Here is a 15,407-nt window from a genome sequence, read left to right as displayed (position 1 = left end):
CCTTGGGACGTCTACACGGACCCAACGTCCGCGGTCAGCACCGAAGTTCCTGGGCTTTCCCCTTACCAGTCTCTGCGCTTCTGGACTCAGGCAGTCTATTTCCTTGTTCTGCGCGGTCGCGGGGTTCGTCATGCTGCCCGGCTGCCCGTCCGGCTCCGCACACAGCCAGGCCAGAACCTCGGGGAGCGCCGGCCCTCGGTCCGCGGGCTCAGGCTCTCAGCGCAGCCGCCTCCCCAGCGCGGCGGATTCCGGTTCAGCGACAGGCCCGCGACGGCACCGAACTCGTCCTTCCCCAGGCGGAGGCGCGCTCTCCGCTCCCCGGCTCGGGCGCGGCCCAGGGGCGTGGCGCAGGTGGCCCCGGCCCTCCCGGCGGGGAGGGGGCCGGGAGGGCGGAGGAGCGCCCGACCGTTCGCGCCCCGCCCCGCCCCTCCCCGAGGCCCCGCCCCGCCCCTCCCGAGGCCCCGCCCCGCCCGCCATGGCCCCGCCCCACCCTCCAGAGGCCCCTCCCCAGGGGCCCGCCCCCCCGCCTGCGCTCCACGCCCCCCGCCCGGTCTTCTGTGCGTGCCCCGTCTGCGCGGTTATTAATCACCGCCCAATCCCCTCCGTTCCGCCGGAAAGCGGTGGGAAAGCAGACCCCAGCCGACCCCACCCAGAGGCGCGGGAGGTAACAGCACGCTGAGGGGGTGTGGCCTTCTTGGGCGGGGCCTGCGTGGGGGCGGGGCGAGCGCCTTCTTTATCCCCCTCCCCCCCATCCCGGCTCCCGCCGTGGCCGCCGCAGCGCCGGCTCCCGCCGCTACAGCCCAGCAGCCTCCTCGAAACTCAGGCCAAATGGAGCTTGGGCGGACCTGGCAACCTCGGCCGGGCCCAGCAGCACCTGCCGGCCGGGGGACGCTGGCTTCCAGGACGACACGAGTGCGCGGCCCAGGCCGGGAGAACGAGCGTCCGAGGCCGGTGCGCCCCCCGCCCGCCTCCCCATCAGAATCCGGGCGCAGCAACGAAGGCGGTCGCCAGCGGTTCGGCGCGGATCCGGTGGCTCACCGCCAGGCCGCACCGTCCAGGGTCCGGCCGGGAGGGCGTTCGGGGCACGGGCCGAACAGGCAGGGCGCGGGGTGGAGTCGTTCCCGTGCGGGGAAGGGGACCCGACTTCCCCGCGCGCGCCTCTTCCAGACACAGGACATGCGCCGCTCGTTCTTGAAAAGTCCTGCCGGCAAAGCAGCGGAACGTTGCCCGACCTCGCCGGGGCCGGGCTGAAGCCACAGAACGACGTTGTGGCGTTCATCAGAATACCAACCCGTTCTGGCCAGGCCGGGAGGGCGTGTCGCCCCCTCTCAGCCCATGCCCCGGGGACAGGATTTTGGAGGCTCATTTCAGAATGACCACCTCCCTGCCTCCAGAGGGGAACTTTCAACGGAACCGCTTGGCCTAATTCTTCGCAAAGGCTGCCCCCAAAGGAGTCTGGAGAGACCGCAAATTCACACTTAAACGTTTTAAATGTTACTGCTCCCCAATTTCCCACCCCCTGCCCCCATAACCTAGCTCCTGGTAACATGTTGGCGCATGATGTGCCCACTGTGGACTGCACAGCCTTTCCCACGGGCTTTGGGGGGAGGTGCGGGCTGGGGAAGTCAGGGTCCCGAGACCACATCTCCCAGGGCAGGGCATGGGGAGCAGGTCCCATTTACCCGCCTGTCTCTGAGGCTGAGCTGGGAAGCACCGAATTCTCCCCTGGTGGCCCTCGCCTGGTAGTTATCAGCTGCCTAAGGACCAGGGAGGGAAGCGGTTAAGTGAGCTCTGTCCCAAAGCCGTCTGGTCCGGTTCCTGGCTCTGACACTTCTTGGGGGATCCTGAGCAAGTCACCTTGCCCCTGTCTGTGTGTGGAGTCTTACTGAGACATGCCAGCAGTGGTAGTGGCCCCGGGGCACAGAGGGCTAAAGACACGCTGTGGGCACGCAGACCCGTTAGCCTGGCGAATCCTCAAACCAACACCTGCCTTGCAGCCTCTGAGCCCACACCCCTCCCTCTGCTCCCAGAAAGTCCCCACCCCATGTGCCCAGGCCTTCCTGCCCACAGCAGGAAGGACGCTGGCAACAGTGAGTTACAATGGGATGGTCTGGACAGATTGGACAGACCTAGGAGGGAAAGCAAACCCAGAGCTCCCGCAAAAGCTGACGGCGGGGGGCGGGTGCAGCCGCAGAAGCCAAGAGTGCAGGAGCAAGAAGCCGCTGAGTGGGTTCGGGGCCGGGGGGGGGAGCTGACAGTACCAGCAGGGCAGTGACCGCAGGTGCACCAGACGCCTTATTCCGCTGAATGGTGGCCTGGTGGAGGGAACTGCTGTTCTCCCCAACACGCTTCCCGACCAGCGGTTTCCAGCCTTTTCATCGCGCGGCACACACAAACTGACTACCGAAATTCTGTGGCACACCAGAAATATATTTTTTGCTGATCTGACCAAAAAAATAGGTATCATTTTGATTCATTCACATCAGGCTGCTATTGTTGTGTTGGCTGTTGCCATTTTTTAATTTGATGAACCGAGGGGAAAAGGTCAGTGCCCCTGACTAAATATTGGGCATGGCACGATTTAAAAATTCCTGTGGAACATCGGTGGAAAATCGCTGTTGTAGACGGGAGGCCGCTATGTTCTGACGCGTTTCAGCCCAGCTGCCCTGGTGCTGTCGCTGAGTCTCAGCCCACGGTCCGAGGGCTGGCTGTCGGGCATAGAGTGCTGAGTTCGAGCTGCTTGGTGCTGCACGGTAGCCCCCAGGCCCGACAGCAGAGCGCGGAGGGCCTGGCTGCCTTCTGCCCACTTTGCTATGAGCAGCTCTCTCAGGAAAAGGGTCCCGCGTGGAAGCCAGCCGCCTGCTAAGAAAGCCTTTTTACTTTTCTCACTGAGGGCAAGGCCACTGTGACGATGGCTACTGAGTGGCTGGTGGAACCTACACACTTGGTCTGTGAAAAGTCCTCTAAGAGCCAAAGGAAGGGGCGTGGCTGTGTGAACAGACTGGGAAACGGGGTGGGGGGGGCGGGCACAAGATGTTCATCTCAGTGCTCATGGCTCTGAGGCGGCTGGGCAGAATACCATACACCCTCCGCCTTGAAGGAGACAGAAGGAAGTGACCTGAGCGTCTCTGGTGAGAAGAAACCAGACGAGAGCCCCGGTTTCCATCCTCAGGAAGGTCCGCAGAAGGAGCCCAGGGCGTGTCACCTGGTCAGAGCAGCATGGTGGGGGGGGGCTGGGGTGGGGAGAGGCCATCCGCCTGCACTGCGCCAGCCAGGGCCCAGGGCCCTCACATAAACATACATAAGGACCTGTGTGTGAACCCCTTGGGTCAATGACACAGGCCCTTTTGGGCAGGATGCCACTTCTGATGGGTCGACTCTGAATTTCCAGTCCCTTCCGGGCTGCTGGGCGGTGAATGAGCCATAAATGCGCGGTCACTACTGAAACCCAGAACTCTGCGCCAAGGGGGCCTGAGGTTTGGGGGGAGCTGACTGTCTTGGGCACCCCTAAATGCCCTCATGCCATGCCGCTCAACAAAAGTGCAATGTCCCTAATTAAAAAAAAAAAAAAAAAAGCAGTTCTTTGATGTACAATATGGTTATATGCAGAAACTCAATTTCCTTCTCAAGAAAAGAGCAAGAGGTAAATAGAATGGCCTAGTTTTCTTTTAGGAACTTGTGGCTCCAGCAAACGCCAGAGCGTGTCACCAGTGTGGGGCCACACCCAAGCTCGGCTGCTGGTCTCCACAGTGTTGCTCGGTTGCTAGGTTCACCAGCTTCGCCTCCTGCTGCGGTGTGGCTCTCAGCGCTGCAGCCACAGAGACAAGCCCTTCCAGAAGCCCTCTCGCAGAGCAGAAGGCAGCCAGGGGCGGGGCAGAGGGGCTCCAGGCGGCCTCCCCACTACTCAGACGAGTGACACGAAACCATTCTTTTAAATCGCAGCCACAACGTGTTTTCCACGAATCACTAGCCATGTTGATGGGAGCAGAATAAACTTCTCTGTTACCTCTGCAAACAGAAGTGTTGTTATTACTTCCTGTGGGTCCTTTTGACTGGTATCAAAAACCCTTCATGTTATGAAGGTGTTCGTGACATAATCGCCCAGATTTGCACAGTGCCTTTCGGCTCATGCCGTGTTTTCCACTCACAGCCATGCCCACAGAAGTTGTGTGACTTGTCCACACACACAGGTTGCATGTTGAAGAGTGAGGCCAGGTTTAACCGAAATCCCCACAAAAAGTCCTAAGCGCTCAGCATCCAGGGCACGGCCTGGCAGAGTTGTCCCTCCCCCAACCCAGCCAGCCAGGGGTCCTCACTGGGAACAGTCAACAGACAGGCTTGGGAGTGTCCTCAGCTGTCTCCCTGGGCTCAGCCTGGACCAGGGGCGCTGGCGAAGCGGTGCACACACCCAGGACGACTTGGGCCACTGACGGGGGCACCAGCTGGGGAAACCAGCCCCTGCCTGCCGTCGGCAGAGAAGGCTGAACCCCACAGTCAGCCGGGCCAGCTCAGGGCCACAGTGAACTTGACCCTCGGGCCAGGATCCTGACCGCCTCCAGTGGCAGAGCATCCGGGAGCGAGATGCTGTGAAGCAACTGGGCTCGTGTCCAGCATGAAACAGCGCCTGCTCATTGGGCATGCCCCGGTGCCGGGGTGTCACCCGCGCTTCCTCCTCGTGGCTGCCCATGACCCCGCCCTCCCTCTGCCCTCCTCCCAGATGGTGAGGGGGCTCTTCCAGATGGGGGCACATTCTTATCACTTCATAAATGGTGATGGAGGGATGATTCTCCTAATAATATGAGGACTTCGATAGGTCATAACAGACCCTCATTGATCTCAAATGTTTCATATTCTGTAGCAACTTAGAATGGAAACTCTCTTTTAAAAGCAGTATATCACCCTGGCTGGTGTGGCTTAGTGGATTGAGTGCTGGACTGTGGACCAAGGGGTCACCAGTTCAATTCCCAGTCAGGGCACATGTGTGGGTTGCAGGCCAGGTCCCCAGGTGGGAGCATGTGAGAGGCAACCACACATCATTGGTTCTCTCCCTCTTTTCCCCTCTCTAAAAAAATAAGAAAATAAAATCTTGGAAAGTGGCACATCTTCAGGAATTAGTATTACTAGTTTTGCATAACTACCCAGCACCCAGCAATTCACCAACTTCTTTTTCATCTCCTGGAGTTAAAAAAAAAAATCCCCTTGGATTTTCCAAGGAAGGGGTAGAGGGGGAGTTCCGTTTGCACTGAGTCTGAGGGGGTGGCAGGAAGTGGGTGGAGGGGCCCTGGGCGCTTCAGCCCTAGGAGTAGGACCTGCTGTAAAGCGGTGGCGAAGATGGTAGCGGGCCTGGAGGAGAGGCAGCCTTGGATGCGCACATCGAATGGGTTAGAGGTGTGCTGGGGACAAGTCCAGGCTGATGGGAGGTGACAGGGACAGAAACCAGAGGCGTCTCCTGGCAGCCAGGGCTCCCTGGCGCCCCCTGCATGCTGGTGTGAGCACAGCATCGCGTTTGCAACCAGGAAAACATTGGCCACTGCACTCCGTGTTCAAATGCTACAATGAAAAGCGCTCCATGGTCTGGGCACCTGTGAGAGATGGCGAAGGGGCTGGAGAGACACCCCTGACTAGGGGACGGAAGGGGCAGGCAGGACGTGTGTGGGCTTTTAGGGTTCTGAGCTAAACGGCGAGAGAAAGCCAAGTGGCTGGAAGAGGACAGATGACAAGAAGCACAGACTGCAGCAGGCACTGTGGGACAGAAACGGAAGGACCGGTCACAGTGCTGCCTGACCCGGCTGGGGTGCCGCTGCCTTCCGTGCCGCTGCCTTCCGGGCCAGAGCAGAGCCCGTCCGCGGAGTCTCAGGAAAAGCCCAGTAACGCCACCACAGGGTGAACTCTAACTCACACCGAGATGCATTCTAATGCATTCTCCTCTGGAATTAGGTTCATCTCCAAAGTGTCCAGGAATGAGTCCACAGCAGTCCTGAAGGTCAGAGGCACACCTGTCCCCAGTCCCCCCCCGCCCCCCAGCACTGGAGGGCTTCGAGGCCAGAGCGGGGCGGCGAGCCCAGGGACAGCCCTGGCGTCTTGTCACCCAGGAATGGCGTCCCCGGGAAAACCGGTTCCATTTTTCATGAACGTGGCACACTGCGAATGTGCGCTGGTTGCTGTCTGAAGCTAGCGATCACAAAACCACCACAATCCATACCCTGGTTTGCACTCCGCGGTCTATGGGTATGCCCCGAAAGCCCCCCGAGTCAACCACAGCTCAGGGGAAAACTCTCTGCGCTGCCAGGACAGCCCACTTACAACACTCCGATCGGAACAGTGACTCGGGGAACGGGCGTTACTCTCGACAACTGTACCCACCAGCCAACAGAGCACCCCACCGACGAAAGATGGACGGGCGTAGAAAACGACGAATGAAAAGTGAAAGCAACGTCCCCCCCCAGATCTTCACCCTCTTACCTCGCTGTGGCCCCAGAGATCCTGCCACCGACGGGGGTGACGCTGCAGGGAAGACCCAGGTTCCCGACAATCACATCTACGAAACACACTTTCCTGGCTAGCCGGGAAGCCCAGAAATCAACCAGTCTGCTGACATGACTGACAAATGTCACTCCTAGAAACGAAGTGGGGGGCCCTGGCTGGGGGGGCTCAGTTGGTTGGAGCATCATCCCCTAAATCAGAAGGCCGTGGGTTCGATTCCCAGTCAGGGCTCAAGCCTAGGTTTCAGGTTTGGTCCCTGGTTAGGGTGCATATAGGAGGCAACCAATCAATGTCTGCCTGTCTGTCTGTCTGTCTGTCTCTCTCATTCTCCCCCTCACTCTCTGGAATCAATAAGTATGTATCCTTGGGTGAGGATTTTGAAGACAAAGAAAGGAAGCACGGGGCACAGGACTTTATCTGAACTTAAACGGCACCCAGCAGCACCCACCGCCAACAGGGAAACAGAGAGGCACTCAGGGTGAATCCGGGGGTTTGAAAAGACCGCAGCTCTCGCTGAGCAGCGTGACTTCAGCTGCCTCAGGGACAAAGACAGCGGGAGGGAGCCCCTTTCCCTCCGAAGGTGCAGACGCCCCAAAGCAGCATCACTGTGGTGACCTTTCTAAGAGCAGGAATTCTCTGAAGGAAAAGAGACACAGCTCACTTTAGCACAGCGCTAGAAACACACGCCCACACCCGCGTCTCAGGGGTCCCCCTCGGCACTCAGCCCCGAAACAGAGTTCAAAGAACAGCCGTCCACCACCAGGGTCCAGATCACCAGCACCTTCTACACCATCAATTTGCCTGAACAAACTGATATCTTTGCAGAAGCCACTGACACAGAACACAGAGCCCTCACCTTTGAAAAACGATGATTTTGGGTGGCCGTCAAGGGAAGTCTGAGGACGAGCAAGGAACAGCCATCTGGAGAGACATGTCTGGTCTGCGAGTCGAAATTCTGGAATAACTGGAGATCAAATAGCTGCTCCTGACCACGTCATCTCCGAGGACCAACAGAAGGTCAATTAAAGGCGCTGCATCACCGCCCTCACCTCTCCGGGCAGCTTTCCCGCCTGTGGTTGTTGCAGGGCGTGGCCCTGGGCCCGGGACAGCTTTCCAAAGGCTTCTCCTGAGCCGGGGGTTCGACCTTAGCTACTCAGATGGCACTGGCCTTCATCCCGGGCGCCCACGTTGTAGAAGGAGGTTGACTCACGAGCTGGTGCAGGTAAGTCATGTGAACCGCAGCCAGACCTGCACAGAGCTCGTGGCCCAGGTGGGAACACTCCAACACGTGACCTAACCCCGGTGGCCCCCTTTTTCGTCTTGTAAGAATGCCAGGCCCCCGTAGTTCCTGCGGTCAGGCAGAACACCCCACCCTCAGGGACAGGAGGGGGCCCCAGGGTGGAAAGGGAGCTGAGGTTCAGGGCCTGCACGGCCATGCCAAGGCCGAGGGTGTGATCGCGCAGGTGGGCTGGAAAGAAGAATGCTATAAGCGACGAGGTCCGAGACCTGATGGCGGGAGGCCACCTGCGTGGCCCACACAAAGAAGGTGGGGACTGAACAGGAAGTCCTCCCAGCGCCGAAGCGGCGGTTTGGGAGAAAAACTGCTCGGAGCCTCTGCTCTGACACCTCTTAGTCTGCAGTTCCGGGCACTCAGGGGCCCTCTTCCAGCTTCCTGTGCGAGATGGGACGGACACAGCCACCAGACAGGACAGCAGGTGACGGCGGGAGCCCCGTCCGGCATGAAGACACTGTGTGCGTTATTCTAAAGTACAGGGGGCCTTTCCTGCAAAACAAGGGGCTCTGGGGTTCGTCTGCACGTAGGTCTGGGGAGGCCAGGGGCAGCCTGGCGTCACTTAATTAGCTTGGGTGAGGTTTCCAGCTTTCATCAGCATTTCGGGCCCTCACGAGCTTCGCCCTCTCCCAGGCGGCTGCCTACCTCCAAGCCCATAATTTTGGCTTTGCTTCCTCGCTACTCCCAAAGCCAAGCTTTTGGTGTCGGTGTGCTCCACCGCTGTGTCGTGCCTGTGATCATGGGGAAACCTGCTTCCAGACCAAGACGGGGAGGAACCGAGAGACAGAGAAGAGCTGCTCTTTGCGAGAGGGCCTTGGGGAGCTGCGCTGCTTTCCGGAGCTCCCTCAGGTCTTGTCAGATGTTTAAAAACAAACAGACAGACAATACTCAGGCGAAGGAGCTAGAACTTGACTCAGGAAGAGTGAGGGGCCCACTGGAAGTATCTGAACAGGGAGGTGAGATTCCGTTCGCACAGAGAATCTGCAGATTCCCGCCCGGAAAGACTGAAAATCACCCTCGTGATTCTTTTCCGAAACCTTCCTGGTTGGTCGTGCTATTTATTCTTCCAGATGAACTTGAGGGTTTACTTGGTGAACTTTAAACCGACCTTCTCCCCTGAGCTGGGATTTTATTTGCGTTACATTGTATTTATAAATTAGTTGGGGATTAATTAATATCTTTTCAACAGGGAGTCTTCTCATTCAGAAACAAGGTAGCTCTGTCTCCATTCTTAAATCTGATATGTCCTTCAGTATATTGTTACACTTTTCCTTTTTTTTAAAAATGATTTATTTATTTATTTTTAGAGAGGGGAAGGGAGGGAGAAGGAGGGGGAGAGAAACATCAATGTGTGGTTGCCCCTCATGCGCCCCCTACTGGGGACCCAGGCACGTGCCCCAACTGGGAGTTGAACTGGTGACCTTTTTGTTCACAGGCTGGCGCTCAATCCACTGAGCCACACCAGGCAGGGCTGTTATACTTTTCTCCATATAGGTCCTACATATTTCTTCTTTTTATTTTAATGTAAGAAAATGCTTTATATTTTTTAATTTTTCAGTTACAGTTGACATACAATATTGTATTACTTTCAGGGGGTTCGGCTTATTTCTTTATTCCTAAATTCTGCTTTGAATGGGATCTTACCATTTTGCTGTTATTTTTTAAAAACCATCATTGGGGGATACGGGAATGCTCCGGGGTTTGTTGATGTCATTACAAACTGTTTCGCTGAACTCGGTCTGAGGTCAAGGTCGGGTTAGAGGTGGAGATGGGATCTGCAGCAGCAGGTGCTGGTTCTCGATCCCGGCTGAGCCCCAGGACCCCCATGATTGTGATGTTTCCCCCAGTGGCGCTGGCTGGCCCGTCTCTTCCTCAGCTGGATGTCCTGCCCCTAGAGAACCAATGAAGACACAGCAGCTCTGTGAGTGGGTGCCTGTGCCGTCACAGCCTGACCGGACTCGTCTGCAGGTAGAGTGCTGTCAGTCACCTGGCTGGCACCTGGGAGGAAACCAATTACGAGTCCCAGAACAATAGACTCTTTGACCAACAGGAGACACGTGGGCACAGAGGCCTGGGGAGGGAGAGTGCTGAAGTCAGCTGTCAGCTGGGCTAGGACTGCTTTCCGCAGGGAGGGGCGACACGGGGAGGGGCGCAGCGGGGAGTGCACTAGCTTGGGGCAGGGTCAGCCCCGCCCTGCCTGAGACTGACTGTTGGCCTTGAACAAGCTAGCTACACATCCTCTCCTCTGCCTCAGTTTCCTCCTCTGAAAGCGGGAGTGATGATGGTACTTAGCTCACAGGGTTTACAAGCGTTCAGTGAGCGATTATTCGTGATCATGTGTCAATGAGTAAAACACTAACTGTCCATCTTGTTGGTCTGCGTGCTGCACATTCTTACGAAATGGGTCAAGGAGCATTTAATGTAACTCTAATGTATCCAGTCATCATTTACGAAGAGACATGGGAGTTAACTTTTGTCCTAGACCAACGGGCCCCTCCCCATCTGCCTTCCTGCCCCGCCCCTGAGGCCCATGTGACCAGCCCTCTCCACAGCTCAGAACCCACAGCCCAGAACCCACCACAACGAGCCCTGTGCATCCTGGTGCAGACAAGCAGCTGACACCCCACACCGGCCCGCATTCTAAGTCATGGGGCTCTACTAGGAGGGACCACGTTTCTCTCTAGCACGAGAGGCCCGAACTTGGTGACACCTGCTGCCTTCCAGGCCCCCAGCCACTTCCTGGCTGAGTTATGATCTAAATGGCTGGACTTGAACTTCTCCAGCCAGACAAGGAGACATTGGGCAAGGGGAGCACATGAACTTCCCCTCTGGGGTGAAGGGACTGTCCTAGGGCATAGGTTTTTGCAAAAGAAGAAATTTTCTGCCCACAGCGAAGCAACTAAGACACTATCGAAAAGACAAAAATATTCAAATCTTTGAGCACTAATACTCTATGATTATTTAAAATGTTTGCCCTCCACTTAGTATGAAGCATAGTAGAAGCAACTCTACCTTTTAGCATCTTTATCTCTGGGAGATAGCAAAGGGGTGCAGACAGAGAAACAAACAGGAGGAATCAGAGGGAAACATTTATCTTGTGGTGGGGGGTGGTGGCTACACTCCAGCGGCTGCCCCCTGCTGGCCACAGCTAAGCATTTCCAAGGGGCCTAACGCTAGAGGCCTCCTGCTGGCTTCCTAGTACAGGTAACCAACACAGTGATGAAAAGGGGCGTCAGCACCTGTTTTGATACATCAACCCACATTCATATTCCTAATAACTACTGTTAAATACAAGAACCGATTTAGTCTTTTATAAGAAGAAAGTGGACATGCGATCGTGGACAGAGGGACGGGCGGGCTCCCTGCGGCCTCTTCCCGTGAGGGACCATTCGGGGCCCTGACAAAGGCGGGATGTTCTGACACAGGCCGCATCGTGGGAGAGACCTCGACGCATGTGAAGTAACAAGGAAGGAGGGAGAGAAGCCAGATGCAAAAGGATACAGACAGCACGGCCCCACGTGCACCAGACGCCTCAGACCGTGGCGTTCAGAGAGGCAGAGAGCGGAAGGACGGGGCCAGGGGCTGGGGGGGCAGTGAGTGTTCATGGGGACGGAGTTCGGGAAGATGGCCAGAGCCACGGATGGGGCCGGTGGGGACGGCTGTGCAGCAGCGTGTATGTCCTTAATGCCACGGAAGTGTGCGTTTAAAACGTTAGTTATGTGCATTTTTCCACAATTAAAAAAAAAAACTTGACTCTTTTGTTTATGCAAGACCTCAAAAGGAGGAAGAGAAAAGCCAGGGTGGAGTTTTCCCCAGAAAACAGAAGTGGGATGGTGGGAGCTGTAATAGTCTCCATGTGAAATCGGCCCCACGATGGGATCAGAGAATCTAGGTGGACAGAAATCTCTGGAGAATTTGGCCTGAGCAGAGCGCATCTCTGCCGAAAAGCCAGCTCCCTGCCACGAGTTCGCTGTGCTGGAAATGCACAGAAACGGGCCGACTGGAGCTGTCACGGCCTCCGGGACTTCTCAGAGATCATCGGAAAAACTAGCACAAGGAGGCCGGCAAGAGGGCAGCCTACGTGCACAGTGGCTAATTTAATGTTTTAGAAGAGAAAGAAGGACGGCGGGCAGGCATCGGGCAAACCCTGTGCGCGCAGAGGACGTACACGTAAGTCACTCGCTGTGAACTTTTATTGGAAAAGCAAACACATTGTAGCAAAAAGGCACGTTAGCCAAATCCATGGGGCCAGAGAGTAGGATGGCGGGTGCCGGGGGCTGGGGCGGGGGCGGGAATGGAGACTTGCTGTTTAATGGGGACTGCGTTTCGATTTGCGAAGATGGAAATCCTAGGGGTGGATGGTGGTGGCCGCATGACAATGGGAACTCACTGATCCTACGCCTAGAAACGGTCAGGTGGTAGCTTCAACCTTGTGTCCATTTTACCACAATATACAAATAAGTGATTTTTAAAGTCTTTCATCAGAAGAAAGTGGCCAGGTCAGCCCTGGGATGCAGACTTCATGGCACCCCTTCCCGCTGTGAAGACAGCACTTATAACGAGTACACGAGAGAACGCAGATGCTTATGACGACGCTGAGGGTGCGTGAGTATTCCTCTCTGCCCCCGCCCCCCCCCCCCCCCCCCGAAGAGCACCTCTGAAGAAATACCACCAGCCAGGACTCCAAGGGGACCCATCAGAACAGAGCCGTGGTTGTCTTCACGTCCTAGTGAGGTTACCGATAAAGCCATTCTTCCGTCTGTTCTCCAGTGTTTTCTCGATGAGCGTGCATGGCTTTCACAGGGAAGAGAACACGGAGCTCACTTTCCCCCTCCATGTATTTGCCAAGAAAGAGAGGAGGAACAGAGGACGGTCCCCTCTGTGCTGTGTGCTCCTGGAGGCTTCGAAAGCTGACCGAGGCTGTGGCTAGGTGGGCGACCGCTCTGAGCCATTCCTGGCTTCTGCAGGACTGGTGTCCTCGACAGGCTGGGGGAGCCTGTGGCCAGTCTCAGAATAGTGTCTTTAAGTGCTTACGACAAAGTATAGAAGGTTACAAAGGAAATGGGTCATTCTGAAACACATTATCAAAATACATTTCAAATCGTGATACACTGTATCAATCAGAGCAGGGAAAAAAGGTATTGCACCAGCTATGTTAACGGAAGTAGCTGAACACAGGGGCCCACTACACAGGGCTGGATGACTGAGACTCAACGGGGACTCAGGTGACACAGGGCAGTGAGTTCGGGAACAGCTAGGGCTGGGTTGTCATACCCCTGTCATACCCCTGGTGGGGATGGGCGGGGGTGGGGGGTGGGGGTTCAGAAGCTCTGACAGGCCCCGAGATGGTGGTCATTTCCAAACAGGTGGAAAACACTAGAAACAGAAGCAGCTGCAGCTGCCAGGGTGCAGAGCCTCGCTGCGTCAGAGCTCCCAGAAACAGGAAGCAGACAGGGCGGGGCAGGCTCGTTCTCCGGCTCCCTCCGGCCTCCCCTGTGTCCCGTGGCAGAGCCAGGCACCAGGCGGTGTGCCCAGCTGGGCTGGCACCTCAGGGCAGCGAAGAAGGGAGGGTCCAGACAGGCACCGGCTTACAGCCGGCGCAAGAACGGGTTTCTTCACCTGCAATAGTGACAAGCACGACACCGACACAGGGGTGTCCCCAGCGGTCTGCAACCACTGCAAAGTGTCGTGAAAGTCCCCGGGGAGTTCTCTCGGTGACAGAGTCACACACATGGATACCACAGTTTTTGGCCCACATTCCTGACTGGTGATGATGCTGGTTTTTTTTTTTTTTTTTCCTATCTAAGTTCAAGGAGCTCTTGAGATGTAATCAAGGCCCTGCCTTTGTCCACACCTCTCATTTCACCGACACGAGAGCCCCTGCTGCGTTTCATGGGTTGTGTCTGACCCACTTCTGACTGCCATGGAAAATGGGGAGCACACGCCACTGCCCTCACATCCCGCCCCATACTCACGGCAGGGGGGGTGGGGGGGTGGGTTGGGGGACATACTCGGACCCCTGGGTGGCCGCAAGAGCTCCCTGGGGTCTGTCAGCCCCACCACTGTGACCGTGGCCTACGTGTCCCCGAGCACCAGGGCTGTGTTTCCAATCCTTACTCCTCCAAGCCTCAGCCCACCCGCCAGCCAGCCGGGCTTCTCTGCCTGGAATCTCCAAAGGCGTCTCCGACTGCACGAACCCAGACAGACCCCTGTTGCCCCTGAGTCTTCTCCTGCACTTCCCCCTAAGGCTTATTCAACACCTGCACCTCTGCTCCAAGTCACCTGTAAGGGACAGTCCTCGTGAGAACCTGGGGTGGTGTTTTAAGGACTCAATGAGATGACACCACCCTGGCTTCGGCCAGCGCCCGCACCGGCCAGCGGCCGGCCCTCTTCTCAGACAGCGCCCCTCTGCACCTCCCCTTCGGCGCAGCATCCACTCAACGTCCTCTCTCAGTGTCCGCTCAGTGCACCCCAGGCCGCTGCCTCCTATCAGGCTGCTCAGAATGATGGGAATGATCCCCACTAGTCCGCACCCCATGTTGCTGCTGGTGTAATCTCTATCACTCATTCACGCACTCACTCACTCATTCACGCATTCTTTCAATCCACAAACATGGGCCGAGGGCCTGACACCTGCCCCCAGCAGATGTAGCAACGAACGAGGGACGCACATACCTTCCAGAGGGAGACTGAAGTTACATAACCGCACAATAAGCAATTAATCATCACTGTCCCCACGGGTGCCTGGTGGAGGGAGCGCAGGCAGAAGCCATGGCTCTGTGCCTCCTGGGGACGTGAGGAGTGGCGGGGAGGAAGAGGGGAGGCCTCTGTGCGAACCCCTCAAAAGCGTCCCTCTTGGGGTAGGGGGCAGAGGGTCCTCCAGAGTGCCCACCTGCTCTTCCACATGTGGCCCTGGCTTCCTGCCACCAGCCCTCCACCCTCCCTCCCACAGCTGACTCCCGCACACCCGGGACAGCGGAGCCTGTTGTGTCGCCGCCTGGTGGTGACTTCCAGACTTTCAGAGTGAATTCCTCATCTATTTCACTCAGACTTAGAAACATCTAACAGTGAAACATTTAATCAGCTGAAGAACTTAGCAGTGAACACCTGGTCTATGTCTCAGTTTCATTGAATACGGAAACAAGACCACTTGTCTCCTAGGGTGAATACGCACACAACGATTGCTCTTAAACTAGACGAATTCGTGGTGGTCAGTAAAGAAAGGAGAGCGGCGACTGTTTATTAGAGACACCGGAAGTCAGGGTTTTGTGGCTTCTCCACAGCAATATTGGCAATACAGGGTAAATCCCAGAGAGAGGTTTTGCTTCGAGCATCATGCTACAGGAGATATTTAAAAATATATACCATCCATTTTTGGCTATTTGTGTGATGTTGTTTCAATATATGACAAAGTAGTTATTCTCTTAGAATAATGAGAATAATAAACCAATGTTAAAACAAACTAAACTCAGGTCATTATTTTTTAAGGGCAAGATAAATTTTGTGCTATGGGGGTGCAGAAAATTCTCTGCTGTCTATTTTGATCAAGTAGTATGGCCGTGAGGGATAGCCAAGAATGTCTGAATCTTTTAAATATACTCAATTCTTATTTTCAAATATTAAGTTATCAGTG

The 15,407-nt window shown here is 56.2% G+C and overlaps 1 protein-coding gene across 21 annotated transcripts in view; it reads right to left on the bottom strand.

Annotated features, from left to right (window-relative positions):
• The window catches only part of LRRFIP1 (LRR binding FLII interacting protein 1), a 111,497-nt gene that overhangs the window by 72,584 nt on the left and 23,506 nt on the right, over positions 1 to 15,407 (bottom strand). For 2 of the 21 annotated variants that reach the window (XM_024564286.4, XM_053919275.1), the window contains exon 1: positions 67 to 404. The exons of 17 other annotated variants lie outside the window; for them this stretch is intronic. In XM_024564286.4, the coding sequence (XP_024420054.1) occupies positions 67 to 132 (66 nt within the window). In that variant the 5' untranslated portion in view covers positions 133 to 404. Of the gene's footprint in view, positions 1 to 66; positions 405 to 15,407 lie in introns of those variants that run through there. 2 more of the 21 variants (XM_045198550.2, XM_045198552.2) reach the window with 2 other exon arrangements.

Source organism: Desmodus rotundus, chromosome 2, assembly GCF_022682495.2.
Source record: "Desmodus rotundus isolate HL8 chromosome 2, HLdesRot8A.1, whole genome shotgun sequence".
NCBI lineage: Eukaryota > Metazoa > Chordata > Mammalia > Chiroptera > Phyllostomidae > Desmodus > Desmodus rotundus.
Note: the sequence above shows the minus strand (reverse complement) of the source record. Positions and strands in the feature narration are given on the sequence as shown.